The following is a 21,325-nucleotide window of genomic DNA, read 5'->3' as shown; positions in this document are numbered from 1 at the left end:
ACACTAAAAAATTCTTCAGATTCATATTTTCTGTTGTAGAATAACATTATCTATGATTATGGTAAGTTGCATTTCATTACCTCTTTTCGCTTATGAAAACAAACAAAAGGAAAATAGTAAATTTTGTATTATTTTTAGTATTTAGGCTCTTAACCTTTTGATCCATGTCACTCCACAGTTTTTATTTATTTCTTTTTTTTAATTTTATTTGTTTACTTATTTATTTATTGCATATACTGTATATAGTCAAGATAATCTTTTGTTCTATTTTGCATAGGAAAATTAACATCTGCAGAAAGATTTTGCTCCTCATTTTCTATACCTTGTATATATTTCTTGCATCTTATTTGGTAATTGAGAAAAAGGAAAATTGTTTTAAAATCTTTCAATGTGAGGCGATATGAAAGGAGGGGAAAATTAAACTTACGAAAACAAGTTCCGTGGAAGTTAAGTCTTCGTGCTTGTCTGCTTGAAGATAGCTTTTTAACTGAAAAAAATAATTCTGTTATGCTATCAATGTGGAATCTTTGCTTATTTAAAATTGTATGCTGTTGTTTTTGTACCTAGTGGCTGACAAGTAACACTTTAGACCTTTGCTTGCTCAGTCTTTGCGCTTTTTCTGTTGCACTCTGCAGTTTTATTTTTTTCTTTCTTTAGAAAATGAACATACTACATAGACATTTCAGGTAGTCTTCAGAGCTTCAACATATCAGAGTTATTCTATTACTCTGTTGATGTACAGCGTGAGCGAAAACTTCCTTTATAATGAGAAATAGAGAAACATGTCGTCTTAAGATATTGTTTAGAAACGAATTTTATATTGTACTAATTTACTTCCAAACAACTCGATTTTTATTCTAAAAATCTTCAAAGGCTCTTGTATATTAGTAAGCATTCATATAATCATTTCCATGACTAAGAATTACTTTATGTTTGATAAAATTTATTTTTAAGAATTATTCCAGCAAAAATTTGCAGCAAGTAACTATAAGACAAAATACGAAATAGAAATCTGGAACATAGGATCGTAGAACTTGGAAAGTGCTCTGAAATGTAACATTCATAGGGGAAGTTTACTCTGAGTAGTACGTTATCATATGACCAGATGAAGGTCTTGACATATTTCTTAACTTGTAAATAATATATCCAAAGACCTTACTACTCGTTCAGAGTAGTTTTTGAATTGTAGAGTGTTACATTCTCCAAATTTTAATTTTCCTTTCTTGTTTTAGACAATACTTTATTTTGTAATGACTTTCAAAAACGGAAGTAAGTAAATAGTTAATATTCTGCATCCGATCAGGAAGTTCTGAGCTTGCCATCCAGACTGGGATTTTCCAGAGTTTTCTGTCAGTTCTTCCACTCCAATGTCAGAGTACCATTTTTAAATATAAAATTTCTTCCCTTGTAATTGTTTGTAATTTTTTCTCATGCAAAAAAGGCTTTGGATAGTGTATCTGAAACTTCATGAAATAATTAATTAATAAAGAAATCAAACATTTGTCTTAAAAAAATACGAGACCATAATAAGAAAATATTCAAATGTGAAATTAGTTCTTCAGTGTTAACTTAAGATTTTAACTCGATTTGGTTAACAGTTTGTTGATATTTGTGTATTTTTGTTTGCAGATTAACAGCAAAATGATGGATGGCCAGAATGCTCGAGAAGCCATGACGGTGTTGGATGAGCCTGGGGATATTCTGACAATTACCACCTTAAAAGGTATGGCTTCTCCTAGTGCCCCGTTGAGTTCGAGTTCCAGTGGTCACAACATAACCACCGAAGATGAGAAGGGAATGTGTGGAAGCAATAGCACACATGTTGGCTGCAGTGGAGGGAAGGATGATGGAAGATCAAGCTCCCGGAAATTGGTGAGCAGTGCAGCGCAGACTGAAGATGACTCAAGATATTTATCCAACAGTTCCGCGCAGACGGAAGACAGTGCTTCAGATAGAAAATACGTGGGGAATACGTTCGGAAGTGGGGAGCGCGCTGTGTATAAAGTGAGCAAATCGGGAAGCAGTGAGAAGAGTGGCAATACCCACTCTGGTGCGTGGGAGATGATACGAGAAAAGATCGATATTGTGCGAGGACGGAGACATAGTAAAGAAAGAAATCGGGACAGAACAGATGATAAGAAAAGACATCGAAATATGTCACCAACGTCATTTGAACAAGAACAGGACGACGCCATTGCTGAGTTAGATTCCGTTATTGAGAGTTACCATCGTCGACCAGGGGGAAGTGCAGTGAAACGAACCAAACGACGTGATAAGGAAATCGAGAAAAATGGCGGAACTTGGCCTAAATGTCGAACAGGTCCTATAATAGAACATAGTACAGGAACAATTTTACATCCTCGGAAACATAAAGAGAGACTACCCCTATCTGTTTTACTAACTAATCCTCCAAAGTACCCGCCAGAGAACATGCGAAATCACCTGGATAAAGATTCCGACTTAACGTTTCCGGTGTCGCAAGATCGAAAAGTTCCGTGTTCTGTGTACAAGTCTCTAGAAGGCAACACAGTAGTTCATTGTACCAAATCAGGGCAGTTAATATCTAGTCATAAATCGTTTAGTCCTTCTCCGATCAGAGATTTAAGTACAGATAGAAAGTCAAACGGTGACTTAGACCACGGAAGGGAAAGATTAAGTATGCTAGTTCCCTCCGACACTAGCATTGATTTCTCTGTGAAGTCAGGCAATATAGGCAAAGAAGTGCTCGAGTATTATGTAAAGAAAAAAGGCAGCAAATACTCCCAAAGTGATAGTGAAAGCAACATGAGTCCCATGGATTCGATACCATTGTCATCACTTAATGTTCCTTCGTATTCGTCGAAATCTATTCCTGTGGACCGTGTTCCTTCGCATAGTCAAATACAGTCACAGCTTTACGGGTCTCCGACGAGTGTGCATCCTTCTCTGATGAGGTCGCCTCTATCCTTTCCCCATTACTCGTTTACGCCTTTCACAATGGCTCATCCGCATCCCCATCCACATGCCACTGGAACCTCGCATTCGGCAGCAGCATCACCCAGATATTCATCACCAACGCATCTTCCGTCGTCGCATAGTGGGGAGTCGATTTTATCATCACCTATTCCAGATGCCAGATCCTACTCTTTCGAGCCGCCGTACAGTCCATCGCCACAGGTAAGTCTCTTTATCAATGTTTTCAGAAGTTTAATTTGTTTTTGAAGTTGTAATTGTCTTTTCTTTTGTACAAAAGTAAAACATAATATGTAGATTGGATCGAGATGCAGTTATTAAATTCAACTAGATCGTACGACCATGATAATTAAGAGACGCGCAAATCTGCCTTCAATTGGTGGGAGGGAGTAAGACCGTTCCCTTATATATATATATATTTTAAGCGATGTTCAAAATATTTATGAAGTTCGAAAACAATGCTATAAAGGATCAGGGGAGCAGAGTTGCTTTCAACATTGGGAGGCGAGCAGATTTGAGGCTTATCCTGCGGGGGGAGGGGGATAGATGAGACACATTACGATGGATGAATCTCATTTCTGAGGTAAACCTATTGTATATTATATATCAGGCGATATAGATAAAGTACCTATCAGTATTGCAAATCAGTGCTGTGAACACATTCTGAAATCTGAATACATTCATATTTATAATTGGTATGTTTGCACAACGATCCTCATCCACAATGTAAATGAAAACCGGATTTCAAATCAAGATTATTGGGGAGGACAGTCCTTTCCAGGTCCAAGATTTTGGGGACATGTCACCCTCATGCCCCCAGGATTTGCTCCAGTGATAATTAACTTAAAATGACAGAAGTTCTTAAAATTTGCTACCAAAGTCAGTGATGCTATCCTTGATAATTCAACTTTGTTGAAGACGAAATAGTATGCTGGGGAACGGTCTATCTGAGAGAATTGATTTTGGATAATGATTTATGCAGCCGCCAACTGCACCAGATTAAATCCTGGTCGTAGTTTGGTGCCCCCATTAAAGTAGGTCACGTCCTTTATAACCTTCTTACTGCGTAAGGACTCAAAACGCAATTTGCTTCAGCCTGCTGGGTGCTCGAGTGGTCTACGCATTAGACTGCCCATCACATGATTTATTGTTGCTCCAGTATTCATTTCATTAACATTTCGTTCTCATAGTCTCCTTTAGCCGTAAAACTCAAAAGTAATTACATAATGAATTGAATTTTAAAAAATGTCAAAAATAGCTCTTTATTGTACATTTCCTTTTTGTCTGTTTAGAAAAACCTGTACGTTAAATGATAGCCGTGATCGGTCAGTTTGATGTTGGCAACTCCCTTTACTTTCTGTTCAATAGCTTTTTGACGTGGGAGACTGCCGGCGGGAGCGTATGTGGTTCGAATTCTACGTTATGGTGTAGGTCTATGTCTCGTATGGCCTCGTCGCTGAAAGGGACGTTAAACATAAATCAAATAGATGTATTCAATAACTTTCTCACAATGGGATTTCACTAGAACGAAACTAATGTGATGCCAAACACGCTTAGTATTCCTTGTTAGATTCCAAAGTGTTGGAAATCCTATTGAATGGCGGTGTCCGTCCGTCTGTCTGTCATGTATCAGAGCAAAAATGGCAAGATATATCGAAGTGCAGTTCTTCGCAATCGATTTAGCATGCCAAGAAACTATCTCCTCCGTTAATCTTTTATTCAAACTGAAAGTAGTTCAGATTAGGCCTCTTCCGGTTCAAAGTTTACAGCCATAACAAAACGGTAATAGATAGCGAGAAGCTGTATTTTGCAAACGACGAAGCGCCTTAGGGCAACTATCCACAACACACTACAAAACCGGAAGTGGTTCAGTTTTACTATTACTTCATGTTTTAATACCAATTTCTGTGGAGCAAAAATTGTAAGAGAAATCGAAATGCGCTTTTTGTAATTGGTTTAGCGTCCCAAAAATAGTTTTTCTCTGTTCCGCTAATCCACTATACAAACAAGAAATGGTTCAAATTAACCTTGCGGTTTCGCTGTTGATCCTCATAGATCAAAAATGGTAATAATTACAAGCGATGTTCTGCAGTCGATTCCAGGGTCTTAAGAGAACATCATCACAATCCTCGACTCTAGTAAAACTATAGTAATACACATTTACTACTACGAATTTTAATACTGATTGTCATAGTGCAAAAACGGTAAGAAAAGAGATCGTTTCCAGTTGATTCAGCGTCCCAAAAGTAAGTTCCATTTTCCTCCGTTAAACCTCTCTACTGTAGTGTAATATGACTAAAGCATTTTGGTGAAGGGCGATTAATAAAGCGTGATATCAAATAGTATCCAGCATTGTACTCACCCAGATTTTAACAAATGAAGATTTTGAGAGGTAGATCCTTTTAGTCAGATGGTCACTTCAAAACTCTCTCGAGTTCCCTACTCTTTTTGTTCACCTACCTTTACTTCCTAGTTTTGGTAGCGTCTATTCTTCCGCTTACCATTATATTTTTAGAATTACCTCATAACGTGAAGTAGGAAGTGTTATTATTTCCTTAATACATTGCTACATAACATAATTTTATATTTCCTATTTAAAAGAATGTTTTAACTGGACATAGTTTTAAATTATTATGAGACTTCCTTAATTTCTTTGCACTGTGAATGACCTACAGCACCAGACTGGGAATTGAATTTTATTTACATTTAAAATAAAAAGGTTTACAAAATATTGAAGCCAAAACCAATTAAATATTAATTGCCCTTCACCAAAATGCTTTAGTCATATTACAGTAGATGTTTGAAATTAACCATTTTCAGTGTCAACATTTACCGCCCTAGAACAGAAACGGGTAACGGATAGTGACAGATGGTTTTCTGTAATCGATTCAACGTCTCGAGAATATATCATTACAATCCGTAACACTCTACGGAAACCGAAATTGGTTGAAATTTCCTAGTACTTCCGGTTTCAAATTTGATTTCCGTAGAGTAAAACCAGTAAGAGGTAGCAAATAGGTTTAATGGCTTTTAAGTATGGATTCAGCGTTCGAAGAACAGGTTATATCTTCTGTCTTATTCTTTTGTTGCAACCAGTACTTACAGATTTACTACTTGAAGTTTGAATATTGAATTTACATAATTTGGGAGTCTACCGTAGTTTCGCACTGTGAGACGAAACTCACTTGTTTATATAAGTATTATAGGAGTAAAATATAGAAAAGGAGCCAAAAACTTTCGATCAGTGCAAAAAGGCGCAACCAAAACACAGTCAGGATTGAAATGTTTTCTGTGTAAGACGAGCTAATTTGGACATCCACATTTGAATATTTCTCCTGTAAAATTAGTTCATTTTCAAAGTTCTAGTTCTTGAGAAAGCGACACTGTCCTTTTGTGATGACAGTTTCATATGCTTTGAAAATAACACTTTTTTCTTAATAATAATGCATTAAAGATGTTACAAAGAAAAAAAAGTTCTTTTATTTCTTGAATAATTTCTGATCAGTTGGCTCTTTTCTGAAAGTAGGTTCTGTAATAAAATGAATATTGCAGAATTACGTACCATCTAAAAGAAAAATTTTTGATTTATATGTGTAATGGTTGTTTTTCTATATCATTGATTTTATTTTTTTTGTAAAAGACTCTGTTATAAATGTGCTGGAGCATAATGTAATAAGGTCTTTCAAGTAACCTAGTGGCAAGTACCTTAGGTCATATCTATTAATGTTATAACATTAAAACCGTATGTTTGACAACCTGAAAATATTTGAAATTTTCTAAGAAATTACGGAATACGAGCTTTGACATTTTCTTCCAATACGTTATACAGTATAATGATATATATTTAGTATAGCTTTTTTTTATAAGTATTATTTATTTCGTGAATATATTGATTTAAAATAGTAATAGATTTTCAGTAATCAACACCACATTGGTTATGGATAATAGTTTGTAGCTATAGTACTGGTAATTCCTCTCGAACTGTAAAATGGAGGAGAAAATATGTTTCAGTTATCTTCGGAAGCGTAAAGAAAAGTTTTAAGGAAAATTAAAAAATGTATGTTATTTACTTGTATGTTAAATGTAATGTTTAAAAATATTTGTTCTACAAGATACTATGAAGTATCTCACATCATAAAACTTCGTGAATATGAAAGTTAATGTTGTCTGATAGGCCAGTAATCAAGTGGTTTCTAGTACAGGATATTGTACTTCATAATTTTGTTGAATAAAATATCTTCATCATGTCCATTTTAGTCTTTTCTTGAAAAAAAAAAAAAATGGCATGAAAGAAATAGTATTCGTTTCGTATTGCAAGTTTGAATTGATAAACAACACAGCTACACACAAAAAATAAAAGTTTTGTCCAGTGGATTTCAGGGTATGTATTCGATGTATTTTGTTCCACAGAATCCAAATTTCAAAACCCCAAGAGGGTTGAACAAGTCAATTCCTTTTTCTTAGCGAAAAACTTAAACGATTTTGAATAGGGAAGATACACGTAATAGGCTACAGCTATGTAAAGAAACAAAAGTTCTGTGTGCCCCGGACCCCAAGGTATAGATTCGATCTATTTTGTTACACAGAATTCAAATTTTGTAACCCCAGGAAGGTCGATCATGTCAATTTTTTGTTACGGGCGAAAAACTTGAGCGATATTGGATAGGGAGGACACATATTTCTCGCGCCCATAAAACAATGTTACAATTTTGCTCGGTCAATCGCGATGAGGTTTCGAAATTTGGATTCTGTGTAACAAAATACGTCGAATCCATAACCTGGGGTCCGCTGCAAAGAAGTTTTTTTTTTAGGGGGGGGGGGTATGGCTATGTAATTCTTGTTTGTGTGAAAGAAAAATATAATGTATTTTCACCACATTGATAAAAGGAAATGAAATTTGAAAGTAAAGATTTAGTAGAGAAACGCTAAACATAAAGAATGTGCACAATACAGAATTTATTTACCAGCTTCATTTTTTTGCAGAATGAAAGTTTAGGATTCTTATAAGTCAATTAATATAATTAACTACAAGGTAATAAAGTTATAAAGTTTTATATTATAAATAAAGTATTATATTACGTAATGATATTTTGATATTACATTATGAGTGCGTACAATCAAAACGAAAACTTTAACATTTTATTTGAGTTAGTTGATATTGTATTTATATGTATCTAGTTGGAAGATGTTGATGTAGAGAATATCTGTTTTTATTTTAAATTATATTCATTGATATTTACTAGCGTCGTAAATATATTCGTAAATGACAAATAAGCATCCGTGGAAACAAATTTTGTCAGCTTTGTTCTTATTTGAATATATGAGGACTGTTCAGAATGTAACAGAAGTCTTGAAACAACAAAGTAACAGAATAAACAAACCAAATTTTATTATATACATTTGAAAGCTATTTTTCCACATACTCACCGTGCAAATTAAAGCACTTATGCACAAGTTTTTCAATACCGTCGCGGTAGAAATCTGCCGCTTGCGATTTCAACCACTGGCTTATGCAGTTCGGCGTCAGTATCAAAGCGTTGTGTAGCGAGCCATGTCTTCATCGCTGGGAAGAGGTGGTAGTTGCTCGGCGCCAAATCCGGTTTGTATGATGGGTGATCGAACACCTCCCATCCAAAACCATCCAAGAGCTCTCGGGTACGCTTGGCCGTGTGTGGACCATTGCCTCACTCAGCCTTCACTCATTATTCCATGTCCGTTCATTTCACACAGTTGGCGATGGATTTCAGTTGGCTTGTGGTTTTTTGCCTAGAAAAACCTAATCACAGAACGCACCTCACAAAAGGCGGGATTTTCTATTGCAATGCACATTGTAACACGTCACAGAAAGCACAGTAAGAGTATCACAGTTCTCACGCTACCATAGCTGGATACGTACTGAGTGTGGCAACGTTCTAATACCAAGATGGCAACTCTAGCCCCGCCCACTGCTGCAATAGGCCAAAACGTCTTTTACTTTCTGGATAGCCCTCGTATATTCACAAATGAAATGAACTTCTGTAACCGATTATGCCTATAATAATTGTATTTCTTTTTTTATTGTACCTTCATCTCTAATTTATATTCTTTTACAGTCTTTCAATCATTCGCACTCTCCGTCAGTGGATCTACATTACCATAAACCTCGACCAGTGTTACCAGCTCACTCTCATCCGGGTTACCGAGGCAATGATGATGTCATTACTGTAGCCCCTTACCATGGGTACGAAGGTGGCACATTTCCAAGGAAAAAGGAAAATCAGAGGATAAGGTATATTCAGTTTATGTATTTACATTATTTAAGTTTTTTTTTTTTTTTTATACGCAGAGGATGATTGAAGTATAATTATATATATATATATATATATATATATATATATATATATCAGAATAGCTCAATGTTAACATTGAAATGTATTATTAAGTCACCATAATATTTTCATCTCTTGAATCACAGACATTATCAGTGCCATTTATTTAAGAAGATATTGTGGGAAATTACGTAATACAGGATTATTTATATTTAAAAAAATGATGCAAAACTAAAACATATTTATTATGAATTGAAACAACATGTAATAACAGAATTGGTCGAAGGTTGTAAGTTAAGTTTAATAGTCTGTATTTGTAGTACTAGTTGGCACCTATTAATTTTTACAGTTATTTTACTTACATTACATGTTTGGTTTGTTTGTTAAAATAGATAATATTCCAAAGTATCGCCTAAAATAATATGACACTAATGATATTCAACAGGTAAAATTATTATGGTAATGTAATCAAACATTTTCATATTGAAAGATCATTAGATTATTTTTGTGTCAGTGAAACTTAATTTTAGTTAATTCTGAAATACTTTTTTGTATGTATTTTCCTATATAGATTATTTGTCAAGAATTTCATTTTAAAAGTGGCTTGTTTGATGTGAGAGCACCTTGGTGCTTAAGCGGTTAGCGTACGCGCCTTTGGTGTGGGAGACCCGGGTTCGATTTCCAGCGGGAGCTCATTTGGTTCGGATTCCACGTTAATCAGTAGGTCCACGTCTCATATAGCCTCGCTGCTGAAAGGGACTTTAAATCAACTCAACTGTTTTATGTGACTTGGCAAATTTATTATATAGAAGTGTAGTCGATGAACGATGTAGCAATTACCCATCATATGCATCATTCAGGATTGCCAATTCTAGGCTGTGACCTATTGAAGGGGTTATTTTAAACGAGGAAATATGTAGATATTTTTCCTCTTCTCGAGAAACTCATTTTAGGTAAGGTTCAAAATCATCCTGGTGAAGTTTTCAACTATGAAACTTGAAACTCTATTCTCCTCTTTCATTTTATTTATTTATTTATTTATTTATTTATTTATTTGATTTAATACAAGACATAAAATGTCCTTCACTTTGCTGAAAGTACTTAGCATGACATTGAATTTCCTAAGGTAATTCTGCAATGTCTAGTAAAGAGAGTAATAATTCTTTTCTTAACTCGCGACTAAAATGCTTTTCAAATAAAAAAGAATTATAGTGAAAAGATATTATAATAATAATTTATCAGGTTCAGAAAAGGTTCCGAATTACACAAAAAGATTTATTCGGCAAAATAAAGGTCATCATTCTTAAAATCTTGTGCCATTACATCGATCAACAAGCATCCTGATATGAATAAAGTACTATTCCTTGAAGCTCTGGAACATTAAATTGAAAAATTTCATTTCAACTTACTTAAATGACTTGAGAGCCGCGCTGGCTCAGTGGTAGAGCGTTCACCTCTGGTGCGTGGAATCCTGGTTCATTCCCAGCTCACGCCAAGTGATGTTTTTGGTCGACGAACACCATGTGCGACTTTTCTCGTTTTTTTTTTCGTTTCCTTCCACTATCTTCATTTCACTATTTCATTCATTTCTCATCCTCACTATCTCCTTTAGCTCACACGGCATAACCGTGGGACGTAAAACTTCAAGATTTCATTTCCTTGTATTTTAAACGATTTGAAGCAAGGTGCGACCACACGAGAAGTGCTGGGTGAATAAAACAAGCCGTAGGCGAAATATGTAACATAGGTACTGAGAGCATAGTGTCGCATAACCTCGATGACGTTCAGCCATCTGTTAGTCTACGTGACAGTGTAAGATTTGTCTTTTTCCTGCAGAAACAGAGAACGCTTTCGACGAACTCGGACTGGTACTTCATTTGAACTTGTCGACTTGTTCCAGTTGCTGATATGACACGATCATTTGACACAAATTAAAAGTGCATTTGACACAAAAGGATGCCCTCTATGGTCCACCAAACACAGATTATCACCTCAACGAACCGATCTTTAGCCGAAGAGTTGCATAATCTGTAGAACACATTGTAATGCTTTTGGTCAATGCGGCCGTAGCGCTCGTAGCAACATGATCCTTAAACAAAAAACCAAATGAGAATCTGCTTTATGCACTGCAGCTACATCTCATCCGAAGATAAATGATTGAAGTAATTGCAGGAAAGGTGCACAATATTCAGCAGGGTACCTACTGATACTGGAAATACTTGAATTATACTGAAATTTAATTTTGATACTGGAAATACTGGAGATATACTGGAATTTTGATCCACATACTGAAAAAATCATGAAACTGGTAATTCGTCAACCACCCTTTTTTTGTAATTGTTTTAATAGTCTTAGAAACAATTTTGTATTCATTGAGACTGTAAATTTTTCCGAAGCAAGAGTTGTATACATTTTGTAATTAGACATTTAAAGCAATGGGGAGTTGGGAGGCCCTTTTAAAAATGTTAAAAATTATTGTATTTCAGAAAATAAAGGCTAACTAAATTTATTAAAAATTCTTTTGATGGTAAAACACTTACTAACCTGAAATCATCAAGAGTGTGATTATTCCTAAAGAACTTTAAAAACTCATTATATTACGTATTGAAATTTTGCTGATAATTATATTGAATATACTGGAATTTTGAAAATGAAACTCAGTACACCCTGTTCAGAAACCTCAGGAGAATAAAAGGGTATTTCTCAGACAATACAACTTTAAAATAACAAGGTACGATGATCATTCCGTGTAATCAACAAATAGTTTGTTTTCATGTAGTCAGTCGTTTTTCCTTCGTATACGATTCATTCATCGGTTAATAACAGTGATCCATATTCTCTTTATTCCATACATACATAGACTCATGTCATAGTTTCACCAGAATTTTAAAATATATAACATTTACTTCATTTACATATAAGCCGCATATACTGACGTAGCGATTCAAGCTAATACTCAGGTTCATCGCTTATATTGGCAATAATGTCAAATTATCGAGATCTGAACAGAAACTCTATGCATGGTTACTTAATAGACATCTTCCATAATGCATTTGTATTAACAAAATCTTCACATTTACTAATCATGTGAACAGTCAAACTTAATTACATATAGAGAAACAAGAATCAATTTATCAACGGTACGAATACTTTTTTTAAAGCAGACATGTTTATCTTTCCCATCCCATATATTAGATCTATATCAGGAAATAAGCTGTTAAATATAAAGAAAATACCATGTAAAGATACCCACTGCACAAATTAAGCTAATTTTGGCTATTTTAGGTTGATTTCGTCATATGCTTTATAACATAAAACTCGAAGAGAATCATGGGGCCGCGGTGGCTCAGTGGTAGAGCGTTCACCTCTGGTGCATGGGGTCCTTGGTTCGATCCCAGCTCGTGCCAAGTAAGCTTTGTGGTGGACCGTATGCGTGGGTTTTCTAGGGGTTCTTCAGTTTCCTCCCACTTTCTTCATTTCACCATTTCATTTATTTCTCATAATCATCGTCTCCTTTAGCGTAGCCGGCATAATAGTGGGACGTAAAAGTTAAAGATGTCTTTTAATTTTCATTTTTTCGAATACAATCATGCTTTAGATCATATCAAGAAGTTAGAAGATAAAGACAGCTAGGTATAAAAGCCACGGCCAATTTCACTACTTCTCAAACATTATGCAAGAATCAAGAATTTAATGTCACATGAGAAATATATATTGCAGGGTTATCCCTGATAAATGAAGCTAAAAGCATTGCAAACTCCAGCTGCTCAGGTACAATATATATAGGAAATCCAAATAACATTTCAATGTAACTAACAAACATTAGTGCTGCAGAGAGTGCAGATTAGGTTTATATAAGCCAAATAAAGATAAACGAAATATATGTAACGATTTGGGTCGTTACAACGTAGCTTTTTGAAATTGTAGTTGACCAAATAAACGTACTTTGTTTCAGAACTTGTCGTTCAATGGATTGTTGAGCACTCAGCGACAGATCTCTACTCACTTTTAGACTTTTGCTTCGATGAGTTAGTGTAGATCCTGCCGAGATTTTTGTGCACAAAACCCAGCTGTTCGAGTCTGACATCTGGTCGATGCTAAATCATCACTGCTTGATGACGACTTATCTTCCAGATCGCTCGCCAGCTGTTCATCGCCCAACTTCCATGATCGCCTGGAACAGGGTTGATCTGGGAGATGAGGTTACTAGCCTCAAAACACCTACACTGTTTCCAGACTTTGACTAACTTATCATCTCTTGTCCTTCAGCTTCACAAATGTATTTTACCACATCTCTCGATGACATTTGTTGTTTCCAAAAATAACCGTTCACAACTCGCATTTCAGTTTCGTTCAACACCACTTGTAACCTGCAAATGAGACATCTTTTTAATGGCAGTTTACTTAACTATAACAACAAAACAAAAAACAACAAATGCACGTAAATACACTACCGTGAGTGAGTCAATGCTTCTCCTTGAGCTGTTAATAATAATAATAATACCTCTGGTGTTCTCGTTGATGAAGGTGTTTAGCCAACCGATGGCACACACTTACAGATATACGCACCTGCATGTTCAGTAAATCCACTGCAAACATCATTTCTTAGCTCTCATAGTCCGCTATTTCTTAATTCAAATAGCTCCCGCCGGGAATCGAACGGGGGAGTATGCAATTGAATGACATACTCGTAAACCATTCTACAACACAAGAGGCTAAACTGATTTAAAAATAAGCTTTTTAAAAGAAAAAATATCACTCCACATACGTATGTATTATGTATAGTTAGTTGTAATCTTTTGTGGTTTGATTGTGACTTGATTTATATTTTCAGGATTCCCTCCAACCAAAGTGTGACTAGTAAAAGTAGCACGGGAAAAGTCTCCACAGGAAGCATTGAGAGAGCTTCGGAACGCAGTAGTCCTATGCCAACATTTCATGTAGAAGTACTGAACCCTGGACGCCGAGACAATAATAGAAATTCTCTTCAGGAGTGCAGTTGGGTTAAAAGGTAGGTATTCTGATGTTTTCTTGGGGTAAAAGGTAGACATCCTAATAATTGCTTTTGGTTGCAACAAATATGACATATTTTACGTAAATGACTTTCATTGGGTATAAATCAAATTAGTATTTCAAAAATCTTGAGTGTGGATTAACCTTATATTTATTTTAAACCTAGAAGCAGTTAATGATGGAAATTACTGTAGTGTTTTATTATAGAATAAAAAAGTATTTGATTTTGGTGAGAAGAAGAGAAAGTCAAAGAAAGCATCAAACTACAGTCTAAAGGCAAGGAAAATTTTACAATCCCATTTCGCTAATGCGGCTCGGAATATTTTTATTTTTTTAATATTGAGTGTCGTGAAACTGTAGGTAACTACTTGTCCTACAAATTCTCTATGCCGTAAGCGTTTAATTGTTAAAGGCTATAGTTTGCATTCAGGTTAATCTTCGGGGATTTCTTTGTTATTGGTACAGATGATATCTCAGACTTTGAATAGGAGAGTTGTGCAGTTGTCAGCAAAAGTGGGTGACAACTTCAATATTTGACCTGCTACGTTGTATATATATATATATATATATATATATATATATATATATATATATTAGGGATATGACTTTTTAACTTCTTACAAGATTTTAATTTTCCTGATGTTGTATTTAATGAACTTTTGCCTATACTTCAGTTCTCTGGTGTTATTTTCGTTCGGGGTTGGAAAAACGTCCCGCACCTAATCTATTGTCATATGCAAGCTAAATGAAAAAATAATATACGATAAGAATTCGCAAAACATGATAATGAAAAGAAGTCTGGCAACTAAGAATGGTTCAATGGACATTTGTATAATATACATTGTAATGTAATTTATTTATAGTATATTTACAATCAAAATGTACAGATCTTTGTCTGCATATCAACCTATCAGGTACGCAGAAACGCAAAGATTCCTATACAAATAGCACACTATGTTTTGTTGTAAGTTATAAGTAAGCAATATAGATACAAGTTATTTTCCAAATTTTAATTTATACTATGCACATTAAACACTTCTGCAAATCACTTTTATTGTATTGCAAGCCTAGTAGGTTGATTTGCCGGTAATACAACTTTAATATTCTTTGCTTTCATATGTATTTGCAACAGTGCTTCCCTCAATTGTCTTTCTAATTGTGATCTCTTCTATTTTCAAATTGAAAAATGTCATTCAAAACCAAAAGATCAAAATCATCAGTTGAATCAGCTGAAAGAACATGGGCACAGAATTTAACGACATGTAGAAAACGCCGTCTCAGCATACCAGAAATAAAAACAGACATGAGTGAAATGTGTAAAATGCCTAAAAACAGAAACAGAGTTGGTAGATATTTGGGGTTGTATGATGAACTGAAAGGGCAGTCGGACAGAGTAAAGAAGATCTCTCAAGAACTGTGTAGACTTTGGGAAAAACTGAACTTTCCTTTGCTTTCTAAGCAGCAAATTTCAGCAAAAGCTGACGATCTGATACAGTTGATTGTAAAATATAGAAAAAGGAGGAATGAGGTATTTGAAAATTTTCTCATTAGTATCTTTGATATTAAAAAATAAAAGGATACTGATATTGCAGTGAAGACAAAGAATTGTATAGAAAACAACTTGAATCTAAAGGCCAAGTCGGATACACTACAGAGAAAGTTGTCTCTATATCATCGATCGATCCTTCAAAAATGCGAAGTACCTAATTGGTCCTTTACAAGCCAAGTGCAACATATGAGTATCAGTGATACTGAAGAAGTTAAGATCAGCAGTGACTCTGAATTTTCAGAAGCGCTTCCCCTCTGAAACGCAAGTATCAAGGAACCAAAACTGCAGCCAAGTTCACGTCAAAACTGTCTCTGTCAAAAAGAAAAGCAGCGAAAGTTCTTCAGAACTTGGCTGAGGAAGAGATAAATGTACCTACACCTTCACAATCGGGGATTTGGCGTCGAGTGATCAAGGAAGCTGCAAAAATGAAGAACCGGCTGAAAGAAATTTTCGGTGAAGAAGAATTCTGCTTGCATTTTGATGGGGAGAGAATAGGAAGTAAAAATTATCAAGTAGTCTGTCTGCAGAATTGTGCAAGAAGTCTTAGCTTGGAGTTTTGGTTTGTGAAAGCGGATTTGCCGAGGACCTATATTTTACTGCAAGCCTTGTTGGATGAGTGTAATACATGGATGAGTATTAAAATGATCATTTCTGACACCGCAGCAGTGAATATAGGGCACAAAAGTGTTGTTGTTGTTGTTAGACTCCAAAGACATTTTTAACAAATGTGTCTCGATGAGCCACAGTTTATAGGATGTCAGAACCATATTCTTCACCTGGTTTTGCGACACTGGATGAATTCAGTGTTCCCAATAAAATCATGGTCACCCAGCTTCAACTACCAATTCAATGAAGATGTTATGACTGGGGAAAACTATTCAGGCACAGGAAAGGTACCGCCACGTGAAAATCCAGAATGGAGAAACGATTTCCGGTTTCTATTTGGACTTTGTGAAGGATATAATTTCTACAAGAAGGAGAACAAGTGGCCTCGGTTGAACTGGCAGAAGCTACTTTCACTCAACAATGGTAGGTGGAATTCACGTTCAATTTAGGAACTGTTTGCCTTTTTCTCCTTCCAAAATGGAGAGATCAGCTATAACATATTTTCGACTTCATCTTAACTACATGGGCAAAGGTATGGTTTTCAAATCAGCACTGTACAGAGGGCATGATCTGCATGCTGCTATCTCCGACATAAAGTGGCCTAAAGCTTTAAAGTGTTTTTCCGCTCACTGGGTAAAAGAACGTTCTATTCTAGATGTGCCTCGCTCAAATATGGTGGCCGAACGAGCTGTGAAAGTGATGAAAGAGATTCACAACACTAGCAAAAGTGACAAATATCTCAATAGCAAGTTCATTAACAATAATTCACAAATTTAGAACCCTTTTGCTAACGTACTATATACAATATTCAGTGCCAAATGCAGACTGTGTAAGTAGACGAATTTTCTTTTAACGCTAAAACATCATCAATGTAGGTGCGGGAACTTTTTCTACAATTAAACAAAATCAAAGACATTTTTGAGGTTTGGAGCCAAATGTTCATTGTTTGCCACCCCAGGCTTTTCAATTTAAAAAAAGTCATATACCTAAATATATATATATATATATATATATATATATATATATATATATATATATATATATATATATATATATAAAGATCAGTCATTTACCTTCAAAATTTTATCTTTTGTATACGAACATATGAACCACCAGACTCTTTTGACCTCCTTTCAGTGAGTGAGAAGACGAGATTTGGTAAAAATAAATAAATAATAAAAAAAAATAACAAGGAAAACTGACGTGTGTAAGAAATAAATCAATATCAGCAAATACATTTTGCAGCTGGCATCTTATTGAAAAACGAACAAACTGTAGTTTGTGGCATTGCATTAGTTTCCTATATACTGAAATATACATATTGTTAATTTTTAAAAGCTGTCATTTTTTCCGGTCATTAAATATCCATAAAAAAGGTTGTTCGCTTGTTTGAGACGCTATTTAATTGTAGAAAACCTCTGATTATTCATGTGCGCATTATCTGGTTTGTGGGTTATTCGTGTAGAGTATTTTTTAATATTATAATTTTATTTATTTATTTATTTTTACTGCGCTAAAGATGTCGGAAGATTGAAATGAGGAGGCATTTTAAATACGTGTCAACTGATTTCGCACAAATTAACAAAAAAAAAAAAAAAAAATGTTTACTTTCCAATATATCCTCCTGTGGAAAAACTAAATATTCTCCAGACGTATAGAAACAGTAAGCTAGTTATGTCTTCAGTGGGAAGGTAATCAGGATAAAAATGGATAAGAGAAATATGGTGTAGGAGCAGGAATACATACCACCAATGAGCGTAACTTGAAAAAGAGTAGTAAAAAGAACAAGCAGAACACAATGGAAGAAAGAAGGGGTTAACTTCGAAAGAAACGTGGTGTCTTTTATTCTATTCCTGTTCCCATTTCATTTTTAACCTTCTTACCATACCACTGAAAGCGGAACTAGTTTGTTGTTCTGATACGTTTGGAGAATATTTAATTTTCCCACAGGAGGATATATTGGTAAGTAACCAGCGTTTTGTTAATAAAGAAATAATATTGTTGTGTACAACAAACTATAGATATGAATATATACGTGTATTTAGCTTATAAGAAATCAAGATAAGGAAGCACTTGAATTAATGAGTATTTATAAACTTAAAACATGTGTTCTGTTCAATATGTGTTCTTCTAACAACTTAGTTATTGTATGAACCATGTGAAGTATGTGAAAATTAGGGCTGGATCCTTATTGGGACGATACAATATTCCCTATATTACAATGTTGATGGTTAGGGAGAAAATAATGCAGTCTGAAATATTTTATTATTCTATTGATGTTTCTCTTTCAGACCTGTTCCAGGTGAGTTAAGGCGAGTGCACATAGATAAATCCGTGGAGCCACTAGGAATACAAATATCATGTCTAGAGAGCGGAGGAGTGTTTGTGTCCACTGTTAGTGAGCATAGCCTAGCAGCTCAAGTCGGATTGCAGGTTTGTACAATATTGATCCCTTAACTCTATGTAATGTCATTCATATCATATCTGTAATACTTTAATGTTACACGTCTTCGAAAACGTGGTCTAATTATGTATTATGTCTGTTGTCACAGAATTATACTTTATTAGTATTCTTAACTTCGTCCTACAAGTTTTCATGTATATTGTTACGCGAACTCTCAGAGTTACGTAAAGCCAGTCATGTTCCTGGCGTGTTCCAGATCAAGTTCAAGATCTGAGGATTTTATGGTTAATTTAAGGTAGTTTCATTGGAAAGAGACAACTATCTGTATATACCTGTAAATACTCGAACCCCGTCTCGCGCTTGTCGTGAAAACACTCTTATCAATCGAACTACCAGCTTTACAAACAGGTCTGCATTCTGTCTTATTCCAACATACATACTGGTATACAAATGCATATAAGTAAAGAAATAAACATCACGGAGTCCGCACTGACCTTGAAAGTCAGAGGAAGTTAGTAAAAATAAAATGAGTGAGGGAAATAACATACAAAGAGTGAACAAGTAATTGAGTCGGTGCTCCCCGCTCAGACCACATGACTTGTACCACAGCCTAGCTGCTGTGCTTTAACAATCCAGTGTCCATATATTCTGAGAACACCTTTTGACAGTTGTGATTTCCATGTTATCTGAATGGAGAGCACCGACTACGGAGTGAGAGAGTGTTTAGCTATTGTAGGAAGCGAACTGGGAGGCGTAGTGTTTAACGCATCGGTACTGTATGCTGGGGATCCCGGGTTCGAGTTCGCACCTACAAAGGATTTGATGGGGAAAGATAAGTTTAAATTGGTTATTTTCTCCTTTTATTAATATATGAGTCAGGGAAATTTTCAAAATATGCCGGAAGTCAGGGAAATCTTCTGTAGTACACAGAAGAATCAGGGGATTTTTTCTTAGCTTGCCACAGAAGACAGGAAGTATACCTCAAAGAATCAAGGCAGAGTCAAAAGGAAAATCACAAGGAAAAGGCTGAAGAAAGAAAACTACCTTCAGAAGTGATGCTTGATGGGCGCCGAAAGGTGTTAAAACTTTTAAGTTTTTAAAGAAAAACAAGAAATTAAAAGAATATTCAAATACAACAGAAAAAAAGTTGTTCGTTTATTGTAAATAATCAGAGAGAAAAGTCAAATTATGATACATATTTGCGTATTTATAAGTGTAGTCAGAGAGCAAAGATATCAAAGTTATCCTAACTTATAAGTAGTATTGTTTGGTATTAGTGTTCTATTGTATTCCAAGTACAGAAAGTTGGACATATAATAAGTATTTACAATAAGAAAGTAAGCTTATAGTGTTATTTAAAAAATAAAAAAAGATAATGTTAGACAGCTATGGGAATTGTAAAGATCAATTAACAATTTTTTTTTTTTTTTAACTTAACTTAACTTAACTATAAATGATAGTGTTTGCAGTGTCGCGACTTTAAGTTTCTAGAGAGTAGTACATTTTCTAATTATGAGAATTTCTTACTCAGTCATGGAAAGTCAGGGAAATCAATGCGAGAATTTTAGTGTAAACTCTGCATTAGGATATATATGGGATAATGAGAGATTGACTATTTTCCTAAGACTATATTTTCCACATGTGCTGATTCAACAAGAAACAAAATAAAATAATAAAAAGTCAGTATTACTGTAATTTGATCATTTCCCTTGTTCGAGCATCAGAAGTCTAAATTCTGTAAGTTCTAAAAGGGGATTGCCTGTTGTTCTGTATGGTTGCGATACATAATCGCTTACTTTGACAGAAGAACGCAGACTGAAAGTATTTGACAATAAAACCTTGATGCGAATATTTGGACCCAAGATGGGCGGGAATGGGAAATGGCGGAATGGCGGAAGCTTTATAACGAGAAACTATGCATAACATTGTTTGGATAATTAAACGTAGGAGACTCATGTGACCAGGTCATATATAGCCAAAATAGAAGGAAGTAGGAACTCTTTAAAAGTTTTAACTTGAAAACACAATCGGATAACAAGATCTAGGTGTAGATGAGAGACTAATATTGAGGATCTCGTAGACAGGGGTGCCCACAAAGGAGGGCTATGACGCAAACTGCGTCATTGAAATATTTGGGGGGTTAAAAATCTATATAAATAAGTTTGAGGAGCTGTAAAAATTAATCGAAAAGATTTTTTTTTCATGGAAGAACACCTACGGATATACAATTGGGGGGTGCGTCATGGACATAAGGGAGGGTGAGCACCACTGTCGTAGAAATAGGAATACAAAGTAGAAACTGGATGCAGCTGGTTAAGAACAGATGTCAGTGGATAGCTTTTGTGATTGAGGCATTAAACCGTCAGATTCCATCGACCACAGAGTGAGTTAGATTTCACTGTTAAGATTGTTAGTGGAACGAAAGGCTGCAGAAGTTTCGGTATTTCCGTACTTTACTTAAATAAAGAAATTTTAAAAAAAAATGAAAGTAAG

General features: G+C 35.0%; 1 protein-coding gene across 6 annotated transcripts in view; it reads left to right on the top strand.

The window, feature by feature from the left end:
- The window catches only part of Dlg5 (MAGUK family member discs large 5), a 147,867-nt gene that overhangs the window by 82,913 nt on the left and 43,629 nt on the right, over positions 1 to 21,325 (top strand). For all 6 annotated transcript variants that reach the window (XM_081729466.1, XM_081729467.1, XM_081729465.1 and 3 more), the window contains 4 exons: positions 1,630 to 3,156; positions 9,045 to 9,220; positions 14,095 to 14,271; positions 18,720 to 18,861. In XM_081729466.1, the coding sequence (XP_081585592.1) occupies positions 1,630 to 3,156; positions 9,045 to 9,220; positions 14,095 to 14,271; positions 18,720 to 18,861 (2,022 nt within the window). The remainder of the gene's footprint in view (positions 1 to 1,629; positions 3,157 to 9,044; positions 9,221 to 14,094; positions 14,272 to 18,719; positions 18,862 to 21,325) is intronic.

The sequence above is a fragment of the Thermobia domestica genome, chromosome 10 (assembly GCF_964235325.1).
Source record: "Thermobia domestica chromosome 10, izTheDome1.hap1.1, whole genome shotgun sequence".
NCBI lineage: Eukaryota > Metazoa > Arthropoda > Insecta > Zygentoma > Lepismatidae > Thermobia > Thermobia domestica.
Note: the sequence above shows the minus strand (reverse complement) of the source record. Positions and strands in the feature narration are given on the sequence as shown.